The sequence below is a fragment of the Mus pahari genome, chromosome X (genome assembly GCF_900095145.1).
Source record: "Mus pahari chromosome X, PAHARI_EIJ_v1.1, whole genome shotgun sequence".
Taxonomy (NCBI): Eukaryota; Metazoa; Chordata; class Mammalia; order Rodentia; family Muridae; genus Mus; species Mus pahari.
Genome location: NC_034613.1, coordinates 28,062,033 through 28,077,500, shown reverse-complemented (window position 1 = coordinate 28,077,500; position 15,468 = coordinate 28,062,033). Strand labels below are relative to the sequence as shown.

Below are 15,468 nucleotides of genomic sequence, written 5' to 3'. Positions count from 1 at the left end.
TCGAGGCCAGCCTGGTCTACAGAGTGAGTTCCAGGACAGCCAGGGCTACACAGAGAAACCCTGTCTCGAAAACCAACAACAACAACAATTAATGGGAGAGCAGTAGTGGAAGACTTCAAACATTGACCTCTGGCCTCCATATACATGTGCATACAAGTGTACCTCCCTATCCCCCAAGCATGCAAACATACACGAGTATGGACACACACATACAACACACAAAAATTAAAAAAAAACAAAAACAAACCAGAAACTCTGAAGGTACAAGTTAGATCTTAAGAGGACCACTACTGACAACTAGTTTTCTTAGTCTCAACTATAAGTTGCTAATATTAATATCTTATAAGTAGAGGTTTCCTATGACAAAGGCAAAGGTAGCTGTGTATAATATCATATGCACATCATGTATATGACAGTAAGTGCTCTATTTCCTGATTCATATTGCAAAAGATCAGATTCATTTCCATTAGTTTTTAGATAGCTGTTTACTAGTGTATTAGTGCATGCATGTAGCTGTATGTGTGGTATATCGAGAGGTTAAGAGAACAAATTGAGGAACTGGTTCTCTCCTTTTACCACTTGGTCTTGGGGATCAAACTTGGGTTATCAGGCTTGGCAGCAAGCATCTTTACCTGGCGAGCCATCTTTCTTACTGGACCTCCATTAAGTTTTGTAATTACAATTAGTCATCTCTTTAGATAATACCTAGAAAGAATGCCCTAACATTAAACTAAATATATGTACATCCCTTTCAGGAAACTGACACAACCAAGCAACAGGGAAACTTGTAATAAATTATTGTTATCATAAAATAGCTGCCTTGGAATTATTTTTGTAATATATATTATTTTAACTGTAATTTTCTCTACCATCCACTCATTCTCCCACAACACTTTCCCCAAAAATAAGACCAAAAAAGCATTTAGGTGACATACAAAAGACAATATTTATTTTACTTTCTTATAAGTAGTTCAACAGAAAGCCTTCTAGTTGAAGACATTACTGAAAACATTAACATTAGTTTATGCATCCCTTCAGTGCCCAGATTCAGAAAAAGGTCATCTGAATGGAAGAAAAGGAATGGGCCTCCTTATGTTGGGTTTACTTCTATAAGTGGGGGAAATCCATATACCTTAGTCAAAATAATATGTGAACCTACAAGTTTCCAATAAGCAATGTACTCATATCTTTAAGAGTTCCTAAGGCCTGGAGATTACTTTTGCTTGTTAAAACAAAGGTACTCCTATTACCTGTCCCCTTCCCCCCTGCTAGTGTACTACTGAAAGAGAATTTGAAGCAAAATATGATGTCTTTTTTTCCCATGCTGCAAGACTGTCAGCATAGATGGTTTCCAGAGCATTTCAAAACATGCTCTTTACCACCATCAAAATAGGCCAGTATTTAAAAAAAAATGGTTCTGTGCAAGGCATTTAAGGTGCTTTCCTTCTCAAAACTATGATACCCTGGGTAAGGAGTATTTCACTCTTATGCAAGAAAATCAAGACAGCCAAGTCTTCTTTCTAGTGAACAGCAGGAGAAACTGCAATATCCAAGATGCCTGTATCCTAGCTCCAAGCTGATACACAAAAGTGCCAGGAGGAGATGCCGTGCTCCAATATTTCCTGAAATTCCAGGCACAATGCTCCTCTACTACCACAGAAGCAAGGTTCACCTTTGTACCAACCTGTGGAGAGCAGGGTCTCTTATATTCCCTGCTTAAGAACAAGAGATGCAAGTGGTATCATTTTATTAACCCGAACTGGTACATGACTGGAGAATTTTGATATAAAATTCTTTAGTCCTTGCTAGTGATCTGTGAGTATGAGAAAGAGAAGGGAGGTACCTCTCACTGTTTTAAATTTGCAGAAATGGTTGCAATAGGGGGATATACATATGCTTATATTGTGAGAATGGAATAGAATTGGAAATCTAATATATGCAAAAGTGAGTACATAGTTGGAGCTCCATTTGCCTCCCTCTCAATAAAACACAGAATTGACAGGTCCACTCACAGCATAAAAAAACAGCAATCCTAAGGCTTATTTTGCAAACAAAGAGAAACAGATACGAATCTTCTTTTTCTCCCTCTCTCAAGCAAATGGAGCTAAACTCTAAGTGAAAAAAGAAAAGATATCATCTCTATTTAGAAAACACACAGAAACACCAATTTCTCAAAAACCTCAAATAATTGCAGGCTCACAGATAAGTTGCAAAATATGTATGAATTACATATTGTTCAGTGTACTCATTTTTTTTTTACCTGAGATGCAGAGTATTCCCTGCTCCACTAGGTAGTCTAAGGAAAATTGTATCCTCAATTCCACTGAGTCAAAAGGCTACAAGAAAGAGGTTGGGGGAGCAGGCACAGTGGGACATAAGCATAGAAGATGGGAAGTTCAAATTCCAGGTAATGGCTATCTAAAGATAAAGAAAATACTAAAAAAAATAAGGAGCCCCAAATATATGTAAACCCATGGGTGGAGGGGTCTTATCCCTCATACTTAAGGGTTTTGCACAAGCTAGATACATAGTCAAAACTTGAATAGCAGAAATGAAAGGTGGGCATACATCATTAGAGACTTCTTAGTTCCAACTCGAATGTTACCTCATTCTGCCTCCACTGTCCTAAAAAGACCAGCAATGACATAAATCAGTTTTGGTGGAGAAGTTGCCCATGGCTTTTCTGTACGTGTCATTACCATGGCCCAAGATGATTTCTGGGAATTTCAAAGCAGAAGAAAATGCTATTGAAGTGCATAATGATAATGCATTTTAATAGCCACAAACATTACTCAGTGGGTCCCCAAACAATAGGCAGCAGATTGTATCAGTTTTGTTTGCTAGATGTTCTGTGGGAATCTAGTACAGCATTAGTGTACACACCCCAAATGAATTTCCTCACAAGAAAAATTTCTTGATATTATTCCACATAAAGAATACAGAGCAAGCAGAGATTCCTTAGGAAGCCATCACAATTCCTGATAAGATGAATTGATGGTCATTGTCCCCTTGTCTTTGTCCTCTAGTTTGGAGATTTGGCAAAGGACATCTGCTTTTAGGATTGAACAAGAACGAGAAGAACTCTGCTTTTCTTGAAGAGCTCCTTTGGTTTGGATTTTCAATGTAAGAGTCACAGCAAGACCTGTGGGCTCTTAGGAGCTGCCTGTTTTTCAAGAGTAGTTTCAGTTTCTATTTAACAAGTCCCCAGATAACAAATGGAGAATGCAATAAATCTTCACAAGGTCACATTGAAGGCAAAAAAAGAAATCACTTCTCCCCCATCAAGGAGCGGCTTTCTTCAGGTTTTCTATCAGCACTACAGAATCCGTTTCTTCTTTGGATTGTTTCTCATAGATGTCATACTTCTTCCAGTGCTGGAAAGAAGGACAAAAACATACACAATGACTTTTCTCAACAGTATTCTTTCCTTGTGTACTCTGAGTCAGGGCTTATTTTGAAGTTTGTGTGCACAGGAACCATAAGTGGAATGTTTTCCTGCTTCGGGGTTTTTGATCTAATATTATAAATATAGTTGGACAATTAATGAAGAATTAGCATTAAAGATGGGAAAAGCATAGGGTTGTCCCATGATGAATAATAGCTGTCTGGAGAAAGACACATTGAGATATTTCCAAATCTAGAGATAGCCTTTTAGAGATGAACCAAAGGGTAGCCTGCTTTTCAAACTGTTTCATCTGGGCTTCTCTTTACTCCCACTCAAACCTGCTCAAACCTGGACCACTGCTCCAGAAACATCCCAGGCTCACAAAAGCCACTTAACATCTAGTGAACAAGGCACTGGATATCCTCAAAGACTTAGTCTTGAAACCTGTGAAAGGCTTTATATAAACAGCTTTATTTAATATCATTTGCCAGACTTTATTTGCTAGACATTATGTAAAATGAGCTCATTATTCATAAGACAAGCTCCCCCTGTATGGGACTCAAGCATGTCTTTTATGATAAAAAGCCAACATTCTGGTTCCACATGGCCGCCTTTATTTGTCAATCTGTGGCTAAGAGTGAAATCCAAATTCAGTTCTCTCCTCTGGAAAATAAAGCTACGAGACAAATAACAACAACAACAAAACTTAGAGGTGGGCAAACTATGAGGCACAGGCCAATCTGGCTAACTGTCTTTCTGAGGAAGTCAAGTTTTACTGAACTATAATTTTTTTTTTGGTATAGAAGTATCTGTATGTTGGTATGAAAGTAGCTTTCTTTGTGGTGTAAGATTTAAATTGTTACAGAGAGTAAATGATTAATAAACAAGAACAAGCCTTTGCAGGAGGAAAAAAAAACCCTTCACCACTCCCTGCACAAGATTATGTCTGAGTTCCTTCTTTTCTCCTTTGGTGTTCTATAGTCCATTAAGCTTATGGGAAGAAATGGAAGTCAGAGAAACAGACACATGAACAGCCTGTTGAACTGTGTCAGGCTATAGCACTGAAGAAATTAGGAACATCTAGTATTAGTGAATGGAGCTAGACGCTTAGAGGGCTGCTTAAAATATTTTTTCCCTAAATAAAATATTTAACCCTAACATCTAACAGAGTTGCTAAAGTGATATTAACAAGTGCAAGTGCTGATGGGTGTGTATGGTAATTGGATCCCTCCCACATTGTTGATGAGAATGTGTGAAATAGTCATGTGGTTCGGTATAAAACGGAACATACACTGAACACATGACCTAAAAGTCCTGCTCCTGTGTATTTACCCAGAAGAAATGAAAACATGACCATATCAAGACTTCTGCATGAACATGTATAGCACTTCTACTCATGACAACTAGATATAACTGTGATGTCCTTACAAAAGTGAATATTTAAATAAACGATGTCGTACTTCTTAGCAACAAAGAGAAGTAAACTGATGACATATGCAACAATATGGATATTTTGCTAATGCATTATTACTAAGTGAAAGAAGACAGACTCAGAAATCCATATACCTTATGATTCCATTTATATGACACTATGGAAAAAGAAAAGTTCTCAGGACAGAAAACAGATCAGTGGTTGCAAAAATTAGATCAGCAGTTGCAAGGGTCTTGAGTAGTAGTTCTTAACCTTCCTCATGGTATGACCCTTTAATCCAATTCCTTTTGTTATGGTGGCCCCAACCATAAAATGATTTTCATTACTACTTCATAAGTGTAATTTTGCTACTGTATGAATCATAACATCTGTGTTTTCTAATGATTTTAGGAGAGCCTGTGGAAGGATTCCTCCATCTCCAAAGGGATTGACAGAAACATTCTATATCTCAAAATTACATTTATTCTTCAAATTGAACACTTTAAAGGAGAGACAGTTTGTTACTTGTAAATTGTACTTCAAAAAGTTCTATATTTTAAACAATGTGAAGTGGGCAGGCTTCTAACAAAAACAATCTGAATAATTCTATAACCTTAAATAATAGCTTACTCAATAAATGGCCCTATGCCAGCCAGATAAGAATTTGAAAACCAAACTTAAACCCTCCCTCATAGATTACACCAATAAAGCCTTGAAAGATTAAAGCCCTAAATATAAGATGCAAAGTCAACTAAATACCTAGGGAACAACTATATCTCCCATGGGATGGGCTTTCTGCACATAAAAGAAATTTTGTTTTTGTTTTTTTTTAAAGGTGGGTTTAATGCAGAAAAAGGAAAATAAACCATTTGTATATAATTAAGCACCATAAATAAAATGGCTGACAACACAAAGGATTAATATTTAATATATGAAGCTAAAGATATTGTTTAGTGGGTAGAGTACTTGCCTTGCATAGATCAGACCCTGAGTCTCATCCACCAATATATAAAGAACCTTACAAACCACCAAGGAAAAGATAAATATTGCAGGGTATAAAAGGACAGGGAACATCCCAGCACTTGGGAGGCAGAGGCAGGCGGATTTCTGAGTTTGAGGCCAGCCTGGTCTACAGAGTGAGTTCCAGGACAGCTAAAGCTATACAGAGAAACCCTGTCTCGAAAAACCAGAAACAAGGAACAAGAGTTTTACAAAATAAACAGCCTAAGACAATGCACTAATAAAACATAAAATCTGTTATATAAGATTTCCTCACCTATCAAAACACCCATAGATTTTAAAAAACATTACTTATCAGCACATTGGGAAAACTGTGTCCAAACAAGTATTTGAACCCTACTACTCTACTGGTAAAATCTAGACATTTGTATACACTACTTTTAATATATACTTCTTGTGAATTCTCCTGTTTCACATAAGTAATTTTGGATTTTTCATTTAGCAATATATGTTCTAAATTCTCATAAATTGGCAAAACAGAACTATCTCATTTTCTTTACATCTAAAAACCATTTCATTGTATGAATGCACCATAACTTATTCAAGCCAGACAACCTCTCTGGATAATTTGTCACATCAAATCTACAAATTTGCAAACTACAAGGTACTTGGGGGAATAGTTTATATATAGCATGTGCAAGCTTCCATCCTTGGAAGAGAGAGAGAGAGAGAGAGAGAGAGAGAGAGAGAGAGAGAGAGAGAGAGATAGAGAGAGAGAGAATATGAGATCGAGATCCAAAAATCTGTTTATACATCAAAGGCTATACAAAAACAAGTGGCAGGATTTAACTTATAATTTGTATTTTGTAGAGATATGATGGCAGAAAGGTAGTTGTGGTAACATGGTATGGTATTTTTCTTTCTCCAAATACAATCACTTAAAAAAAAAAAAAGGTAGAAAAGCAAAAATGGATGGATAGATGGATGGATAGATAGATAGATAAATTTGCTAACAGATTTTACAGCTAAACTAGACCAAAACTGATTCCCCTTGAATCCAAATAAGAGTTAATGAGGACAAACAAATGATAGTTATGTGACAAGAATGATAAACAGCTGTGGAAGAATATACAGAATGAATCAATGTGGCATCCAAGAGATTTGAGAAGTCGGTGGGAACTCAAACAGCAGTGAGCTAATTTCTGAACATATTCCAAAAATGTAAAGGGTCTGCTAACTCAAAAAAGTAAAAAACCAAAACAATAAAAAATAAACCAAACCATGGTCCAGACATGAGCTGTCAAAACTGAATGTTCTCAACTCCTTTGCAGGATGGAGCTGCATTCTGAGAAGAGACAAGTGGGAATAGATTCTGATCGGCAGGGCAGGGAAAAGAAATGGGTAAGAAGAAAGAAAATCCAAATCAGTGTAGATATGGAGAGGAGGGGAAGAGGGATGGAGGAAGAAGTTATAAAAAGAAGAAAAGGCCGGATATAGTGGTACAAGCATGGAAGCCCAGCACCTGGGAAGCAAAGGTAGAAGGACCATTTTAAGTGCAAGGGAAGCCAGGGTGACACAGTGACACCCTTTCCCAATACTGACTCCACCACCAAAGAGAAGGAAAGGCAGGAAAGTGGGGAGAGGCCAGACTTCTGGAAGTCATTTGTATCACAATTTTGAGAATTTCTCAAAAGCAGTAGAAAGGAGGGTATATAATCATGAACTTAGTTAAACTAAAGGACACAAATGAAGCCTCTTTCTCAAAGCTTAGGAAACTACTTTCAAATAAAAATTAACAACAGAACAATATCCTCAGAGAACTAAAAGTTGCCAGAAATATACCCATGAATACTAAACCCCAGCATGTCAAAATTATATGAAGAAAAATTTACATGGAATGAGAAGTCATAAATCCCATGAAGGAATGTATAAAAATCCAAAACAAGAGGGATTCAGAAATGAGACGAGAAAACTCAGGAAAGAATTAGAGGTAAGGGGAAATGATAATTATATTTCAGAAATGAAGACTAAGCTAGAGAGAACAAGGGTGAGCAAACACAACAAATCATTAGATAATATTTTCAGGGAAGTAGAAGGTGAAATGGAGGATTTGTACACTTATTCAGGAGGGCATGACAGATACAAAAGAAAGAAAGGCAAAGAAAAAGAGTAGACTAGGGTAGAGATTGCACATATAAAATGCTTGAGAGTAAAGTGTTTACAGTTTGGGAATTTGCTTCAAAATTGAATATATACACCCAATTCAAGATATTGTAGTTGGGACCCAAGTCTAACCCAGAGTTCTTTCATATTTCACACATATGAAGTCATAGCTGAAGATAATGTTATATAGCCTATTAAAATATAATGCATAAAACCAAGGTCTGGGACATAGAATTTCCCATTTGTGGCATCATACTAGCCCTGAAAATATTTCAAATATTCCAGAACTCTAGATTTTAGATTCTTACATTAGAGGTCTTGGACCTATACCTGAAAAGAAGAATCAACCCAGAATGACCAACACAAAGAATGGTTCTGGTAAGATTATTTCATCTTGTGAAAAAAAAAATTGGAAAGGTCAGGGGGAAACTCATATATTCTAATACAGAAATATTGTCATATGTTTTAAAACCACTTAATGTCAGAAGGAAATGTATGAACACATTTAAGATAGTCAAGGCAGGACCTGTGTGTGTGTGTGTGTGTGTGTGTGTGTGTGTGTGTGTGTGTGGTGTGTATTGTTGCACTGGGTTTTTGTTCACTTTGTTTTGAGGTTTGGGGGGGGGTTGCTTTTTTAAAAATTCCTTATGTATGCTGTCACAACCACTATGAGTTCCATGTGCAACAGCCCTGCTGTTCCTTTTGATCACCCATCCATCACCTCTGGCTCTTACAATCTCTCTGCCCCCTCCTCTGCAATGATCCCTGAGCCTTGGTTACCCAAAGCCAGAAAGATAAACATCACATGTTTTCTCTCATCTGTGATGTTAGCTTTGAATCTTCAGATATGTTTGGTTCATTTGGAATACCCATAAAGGTCCGGAAATTACTAAAAATCCCACAGGAAAGCATGAGAAATTGAAAGGAGGCAAAAATGCACTGGTATAAATTGTTTAAAGTTAATAACGGAACAGGAAGTGTTAAAGTGGATAGGGGATGGGAGAAGAGGCTAGAGGAAGGAATCCATGGAGGAGAATTAACACTAGAGACATTTAGAGGAAACTTCGTACTGTAGAAGCTTCTCTATCATGTTCCAATGAATATTCTCAATGGGGTGGTCACAGAGATAGCCCTGGTTAAATCAAATGGGTCACAAAACAAACCCAAAACCCAAGAACCCAGGAAAGGGAATGGTAGGGAAAGTAGGGAGTGGAGTTGATTGAGATGAGAAAGAATAAGAGAGGATGTGTGTGTGTGTGGGGGGCAGCTGTAATACAGTATACATGGGCTAACTGTTATACATTATGTTTGTGTGTTTCTCTCTCTCTCTCTCTCTCTCTCTCTCTCTCTCTCTCTCTCTCTCTCTCTCTCTCTCTCTCCCTCTTCTCCCCTTATTAGCATCATAGCCTTTCTCTAGGCAATGCATGAAATATGCCCACACAAGCGAGAAAGAAGGAACACAGGCTCCCACCTAAGATTCAATTTTATGATTTTTATGCCAGCCTAATTTGAAAATCCATAAATTTACCAATCTACAATTCAATCTTTAATCTGTCATTTAAGATAAAAGAGATGAATCATCAACAATAGAATAGTGGCCAGAGATGAAAGCATGGCAGGTTTTTAGATTTAAAGCAATACATTCAAGAGTATTATAGAATATCCGGTCTCAATTTAACATTATTTTCAAGTTTGATTACAGTATTTCTCAGTGTCTACTTACTTACTAAGTACAGTAAGCTTTGTACAGCTAAGCATCATGTAAAAAATAGCAGTCTTTCGGACACAGTAGAACCTATTTCATACCCCAGTCCTCTTCTGAGAGACAATAAAAAAAAAAAAAAAAGGCTGAAGATCCCACATCTAAGAGAACCTATTGAATGTGGAATGAAAGAGACTAATTTGAATTTGAAACTATTTGTTGTGGCCATTAACCCAACTCCTCATTTTAGAGACCAATAAAAGAAAAATAATTAAGCATGCATTCTGCCCTTTTAGCAGAAATTGAATTTCAGAACAGCCCAAGAGCCCAGCTGACAACCAAAAAGCAATGCTTCACAGCAAACTGCACTCTAAGGACACCTAAAACCGAGGAAAGCAATGGGATCCACTGGTGTGACAGGCATCAGCTGAAGGGTGACAGGGTGCCAGCACAATACCCAACAAACTATCTCCAAGTGCCACAGGTTGGAGTGGGGGAGGGGACAGGGAAGACTGCGGGTAACAAGAGAGAATATGCTGGTGTCATCTTAAAAACTGGGGTTAATCTTAGCCCAGCTAATGCTGGGATAATTGGATGGCATCTACCTCTAGACAACTGAGATGCCTGAAGAAAAATCTGAGCAGGGCCTGAGCCTTAACTGATATTAGGAACTCATAATCTTTAAAGCACGGTGATGCTCGCACAGCTACAGAGGAAAGCATTCTTTGTTTTGTTTTGTTTTGTTTTGCCTGTTTGTTAGTTAGTTTGGTTGGTTGATTTTTGTTTTCAAAGATATATACTGAAGTAAAAAATTTAAATATTTGGAATTTTAAAAGCCAGTTTTTGGCTGAACATGTACAAGAGGCAGAGCACAGTTGCCTGCCAAGAAATGTGGGAAAAAAGAGTGTGCTTTTCTTTTTTTTTTTTAATGGATGCAAGAAACAGAGCTAGAGAAGGGTAGCAATTCCTTCTGCCATCCCCTCCCCCTCCCTGAGTGTGGCCAGCTGCCCAATCAGTCACATGGAAAAGGCAAACAGCAAAGCTACAGGAAGAATCGCTGTTGGGCAAACTTACCACAGTGATGAACATAATAGCATCAAACCACTAGAGAAACCTTAAGAAAAACTGCACGGGCCACTGAGTTGTGCTCACATCTAAATACAGTTTTTTAAAAGGAGCATTATCAATGGAAGTAATGGGTATTTAAAATTCATGGCTTTTTTCTTTGCGTTAAAACATAACATCTTTGGGCTACTTGGTTCTAGTCCAGGTTTTATAGTCACTTCTCTACCTTTAGAGACTTCTTGGTGGCTCCCAAAGTCCCTATCTCTAATGACGATGTTAGAAGAAAATCTAGGATTTTGCAAATTCGTAGTTCAGTATGTGTCTCATCAGACAGCATTCGAGGTCATGTATGTGACCTTACATGACTAAATGATTCTGGAAGGAAAAAGCTACCATTTTATAGCATGTACATCACTTGTGAGGACCACTTCTGTGGATAGGAAGCAGATTATGGAGTCTGTAAGGTGGGCTCATGCCTCTTGTTTGTTGCTCAAGACCAGAAACCTGACTTTAATCCCCAGGACCCATGTAATACTGAATTGAGAGAAGTAACTCCCCAAAGTTATCTGACTACACAGCATCCCCCAACACACAGAGAATGCATTTTGGTTTTCTTGTTTTTTGTTTTGTTTTGTTTTGCTTTGCATTTTTTTTTAGAAAAGCAGATTATTCATTTGCTTAAAAGCAGACAGAAAATTGTTCCCTTACCCTTTCCCATGTGTGGCATTATTTTATTATACTTTTAGTTCGAATGAACTGATTTTGTTTAATGGTCTGCAGTCACTATGAGAGAAAATACCTCATGCTTTCAATGGTCTATCTTCATGCTTTCAATGGTCTATCTTTTCAGTATACCTCGCTTACGAAATTACAGAATTATCTGACTCATCGGAACAAAAACAACATATTATCCTCTAGACAGCAAATTGAAAAATCTCTCGCAATTTTCCCGTCTCTGAGAAATATAATTGATCTGATTTTGTCATCTGCATTGCCATCATTCACTCCATCACTCAGAACTGGAAACTTACGTTTCTTTTCTCCCCACCTTTCATCACCCACACAGAGTCACCAAGTCAAGGTGCGTTCCTTTAATAATGGATCTTATTAGCAGTCTCCTCTGCTGCCATGGACGTCTCAGTCTCTATTATCTCCCAGACCCGCATGACGACAATAGTCTTCCTCCTTGCTAATGATTTGTACGTGGTTTCTCTCATTGTAAAGGTAATACATGCTGATTATAGGCAATTTGGAAATCTCAGGGAGATAGACAGAGAGGATCACCTACCCATAATTCCTCTGACCCAGTTCTTTCTACTCATTGTTCTATATGTACTTAATACAGTTTTCTAAAACTTGGGATTGTGATTTAATACATATTTATAATTTGTTTTGTACTCATAAAAGTGGGGTTTTTTGGTGAGATACTGTTCTTTGAAACTAACTTTTTAAAAAAAAATCAATTTGAGATGCTATATTACCTATCCAAGTACTATGGATAGAAAGTCTGACTGCAGCTGTTTTATTTTATAATTGTCCTTAGAGCTGAAAGTTGTTAAGTTTTCACTATCCTTAGACATGATGTATACCCCATTGATCACTTTATATGTCTTATCAAACTTTTCTGACACTCAGACAGCCATTTATGAGATTCAAATATTTCATCTGCTTGTGGGAAATTCTGTTATTTCACTAATTTTGGTTCTCATCTGTTATTTTAATAAGTCATTATTTATATGTTGATTTCACTTGATTTATCTACCAATTCTCCTACTAGTTTCCTCATAGCATATTTTTGTTCTGGAAAATAAAATCAGTTCTTAATTGATGGTAGGTCATGGGTTACTAGATTTTCATATTAGAACAAAACGGTGCATGAATCATTCTTGTGCCATGGTTCGGTTATTCTCAGATTATGTATTTCCAAGAGTATAATTTACACAAGCAAAGGTGCTTATTATATTTTACCCAGTTATTGTCAAGAAAGAAAATACAGTTTAAACATCCCTAATGCAAAACAACCCAAATTCTCAAATATGCCAAAATCTGAAACTTCAAAAGTTCTGGATTTTGGTTGGGTGTAGTGTTACATACCATTTGGGAGTCAGGGCAGCTAGATCTCTGTGACTTCAAAGCCAGCATGGTTGGTCTACCTAGTGAGTTCCGGGCTTATCAGGGCTACATAGTGAGACCCTCCATTTAAAATAAAGAAGTTTTGAAGTTTGGATTCCTGATTTTCAGTCTATGTATTATTTCAAAATCTTTAAAAAATTCTGTTCTCAAGCATTTCAGACAAGGAACACTCAATCTATAAGTAGGGCCACTAGTACTGCATGACAAGTATCCTTTTATTATTTACTTGTTAAAAACTAGATCTTATTTCTTTTTACAATTTCATTAAGATGGGAGTTTATACTTTGTCCTATTTACTTTTCGAATGCTGTAAAGAGACACCATGAACAAGGCACCTAATAGAAGGACAAGTTTAGAGGAGTCTTACAGTCATTGACCATCATGTGGGGAAGTGCAGAATCAGACAGGGAGGCGGGCATGATGCGTCAGTAGCTGAGAGCTCATATCTCATCTACAAGCATGAGGCATAGAGTTAACTGGTCCTGTAGTGGGCTTAGGAAACTTCAATGACAAATCTTTTCTGACAAGGCCACACCTCATAATCTTTCCAAAACAGGTCCACCATCTGAGGACTGAGTATTCACACATAGAAGCCTATGGGGACCATTTTTATTCAGATCACCACACAACTTATTGGTTGGTATAGGATGCAAATTTGGTGTTTACTCACAGACATTTGGATTATGATATTTTAGCTAGTCTCCATCCTGATGAGAAGAAAAGCAAACTCTAATATTATACCATGGCCTGGCATTGAGGCCAATATGTTTCAGCAGAGTAGTACTGGAAATGACAGAATGGGGGTGAACAGGAGAGTGCATGCCCTGCTACTATTCCAAATGGAAAGATTTTAAGTAAGTAACTCTGGCCAAACAAAACCATCTACTGTTGCAAACCAGGCTACTTCCAGTTCAATGCCGTGCATGTACCTCCTTTCTCTAATCCATCTTCATAGCAGGAGAATGTTATTCCTCATACCTGATACCTTCTCCCTGCATACTATTCATAATATGATCCCAAGTCTTGTTCTTGTAACTCCTCTATCCTAACCATCTACTGTTAAACAGATGTCATAGAAGACAATGAGGTACTTGAGGACAAGCATTCTATCATACAGGAAGTAATAAAGCACAAGAACAAAGGCAAGGAAGTTCTAGAATCTGAACCCTCAACTAGCTGTGTGACTAAGGCCAAGTTTCTAGACCTTCCTGCGTCTATTTCCTCATCTGGAAAATGATACTAACAGCACTCTCTTAATTGTTTTCTCCATGCTGTGACTAAATACTTGTGACAAAGGCAACTTAAATCAGAAAGGGTTTCTTTTAGCACACAGCTCATGATACAGTTCATCACAGCAGAGAAATCAAGGCAACAGGAGCTTGAAGCAGCTGATCATCTCTCATCCACAAAAAGAAAAAGAAAAAGAAAAAGAAAAAGAAAAAGAAAAAGAAAAGAAAAAACAGAGATGAATGCCTACTAATGCTCAGCTTGCTTTCTGCACCCTGTACAGTCCAGGATCCACTGCCCAGGAAATGGTCTCAACCACAACTAAAATGCCCCTTCTTGCATCAATTAGTATAACTGAGATAATCCCCTGCAAGCACATCCAAAGACCTGTCTTCCAGGTGATTCCAGATTCCACCTACAGCAGTAACCACCACAAGCAACCATACTATAGAGTTGGTGTGAGAACTCAGTAAGGTACATAAACCAAGCACTCGTTTCCCCTTCCTGATATACACTAGATGTTCAATAACTGCTTTCAGCATTTCTTGGAGTAGCGGTTGAAATAAAGAATGCTATGGTACATAGGTAGTGTTACCAGGACACAAATCACCTATAGCCTCTTGTTAAATATACAGACTTGTAGGACTCATTCCCTGACTTGATAGCAGTTTTGGAGACAGTGCCCAGGAACCTGTACTTCTTGCAAGAATTCCAGTTGACTATGACTCAACTAGAGTTGAAGGCCCACCAGTTGCCACACTAAGTTTACACACATTATACAGTCTTATAGACTGCTTGACCTACCTGCCCAGTAGTACCCTGGCCTGGGTACTACCACTCTCTACAAAAGTGATCTGATTTTAAATTAAAGTACTCTACAAGAACCCTTTTCTGTTAGCCTGTCAGTCTCCTCACTCCCTGTCCTTAGCCGAATAGCATTACTGCCAAATATGAGTCACTCATTAGTATGAGAGTCAACAATAAGTGCATATTATTGCCAAAAGCACTACTCATTGGTATCATGCATTAAGCATGTCTAAAGTGTGAGGCATGCTAACTAGTTTTTAATGTTATTATGTTCTGTATTTTAATCCACAAGACAACAGCATGAGACAGGTGCTACTCCTCCTACCATTTTCTAAATGGGAAAACCAAGTTACAGAAAGGCTAAGCAGGTGACCTAAGGTCAAAAAGGCAGTAAATAACACAGTGGATATTTGAATCCAGACATTGTGACTCCAGAGCACAGGCTAATATCTAGTACACTACAGCACTTCTCTAAATGAAGTGCCCTGTGCCTGTTATTACTAATTTAAGCTATCTACAGTGCTATTAATATCTATTTCATACATGTTCTTCATTATCTCATTAGACTGAATGCATTTATCACAGAAACCTCAAACTATTATGCTCCTATGCCTT

At 37.6% G+C, this 15,468-nt stretch overlaps 1 protein-coding gene across 1 annotated transcript in view; it reads right to left on the bottom strand.

Moving 5' to 3' along the window:
• Positions 1-925: 925 nt before the first annotated feature.
• Positions 926-15,468, bottom strand: part of Il13ra1 (interleukin 13 receptor subunit alpha 1) — a 60,216-nt gene continuing 45,673 nt past the window's right edge. The window contains exon 11 of the mRNA XM_021188117.2: positions 926-3,374. Coding sequence (XP_021043776.1) covers positions 3,282-3,374 — 93 coding nt within the window. The 3' untranslated portion in view covers positions 926-3,281. The remainder of the gene's footprint in view (positions 3,375-15,468) is intronic.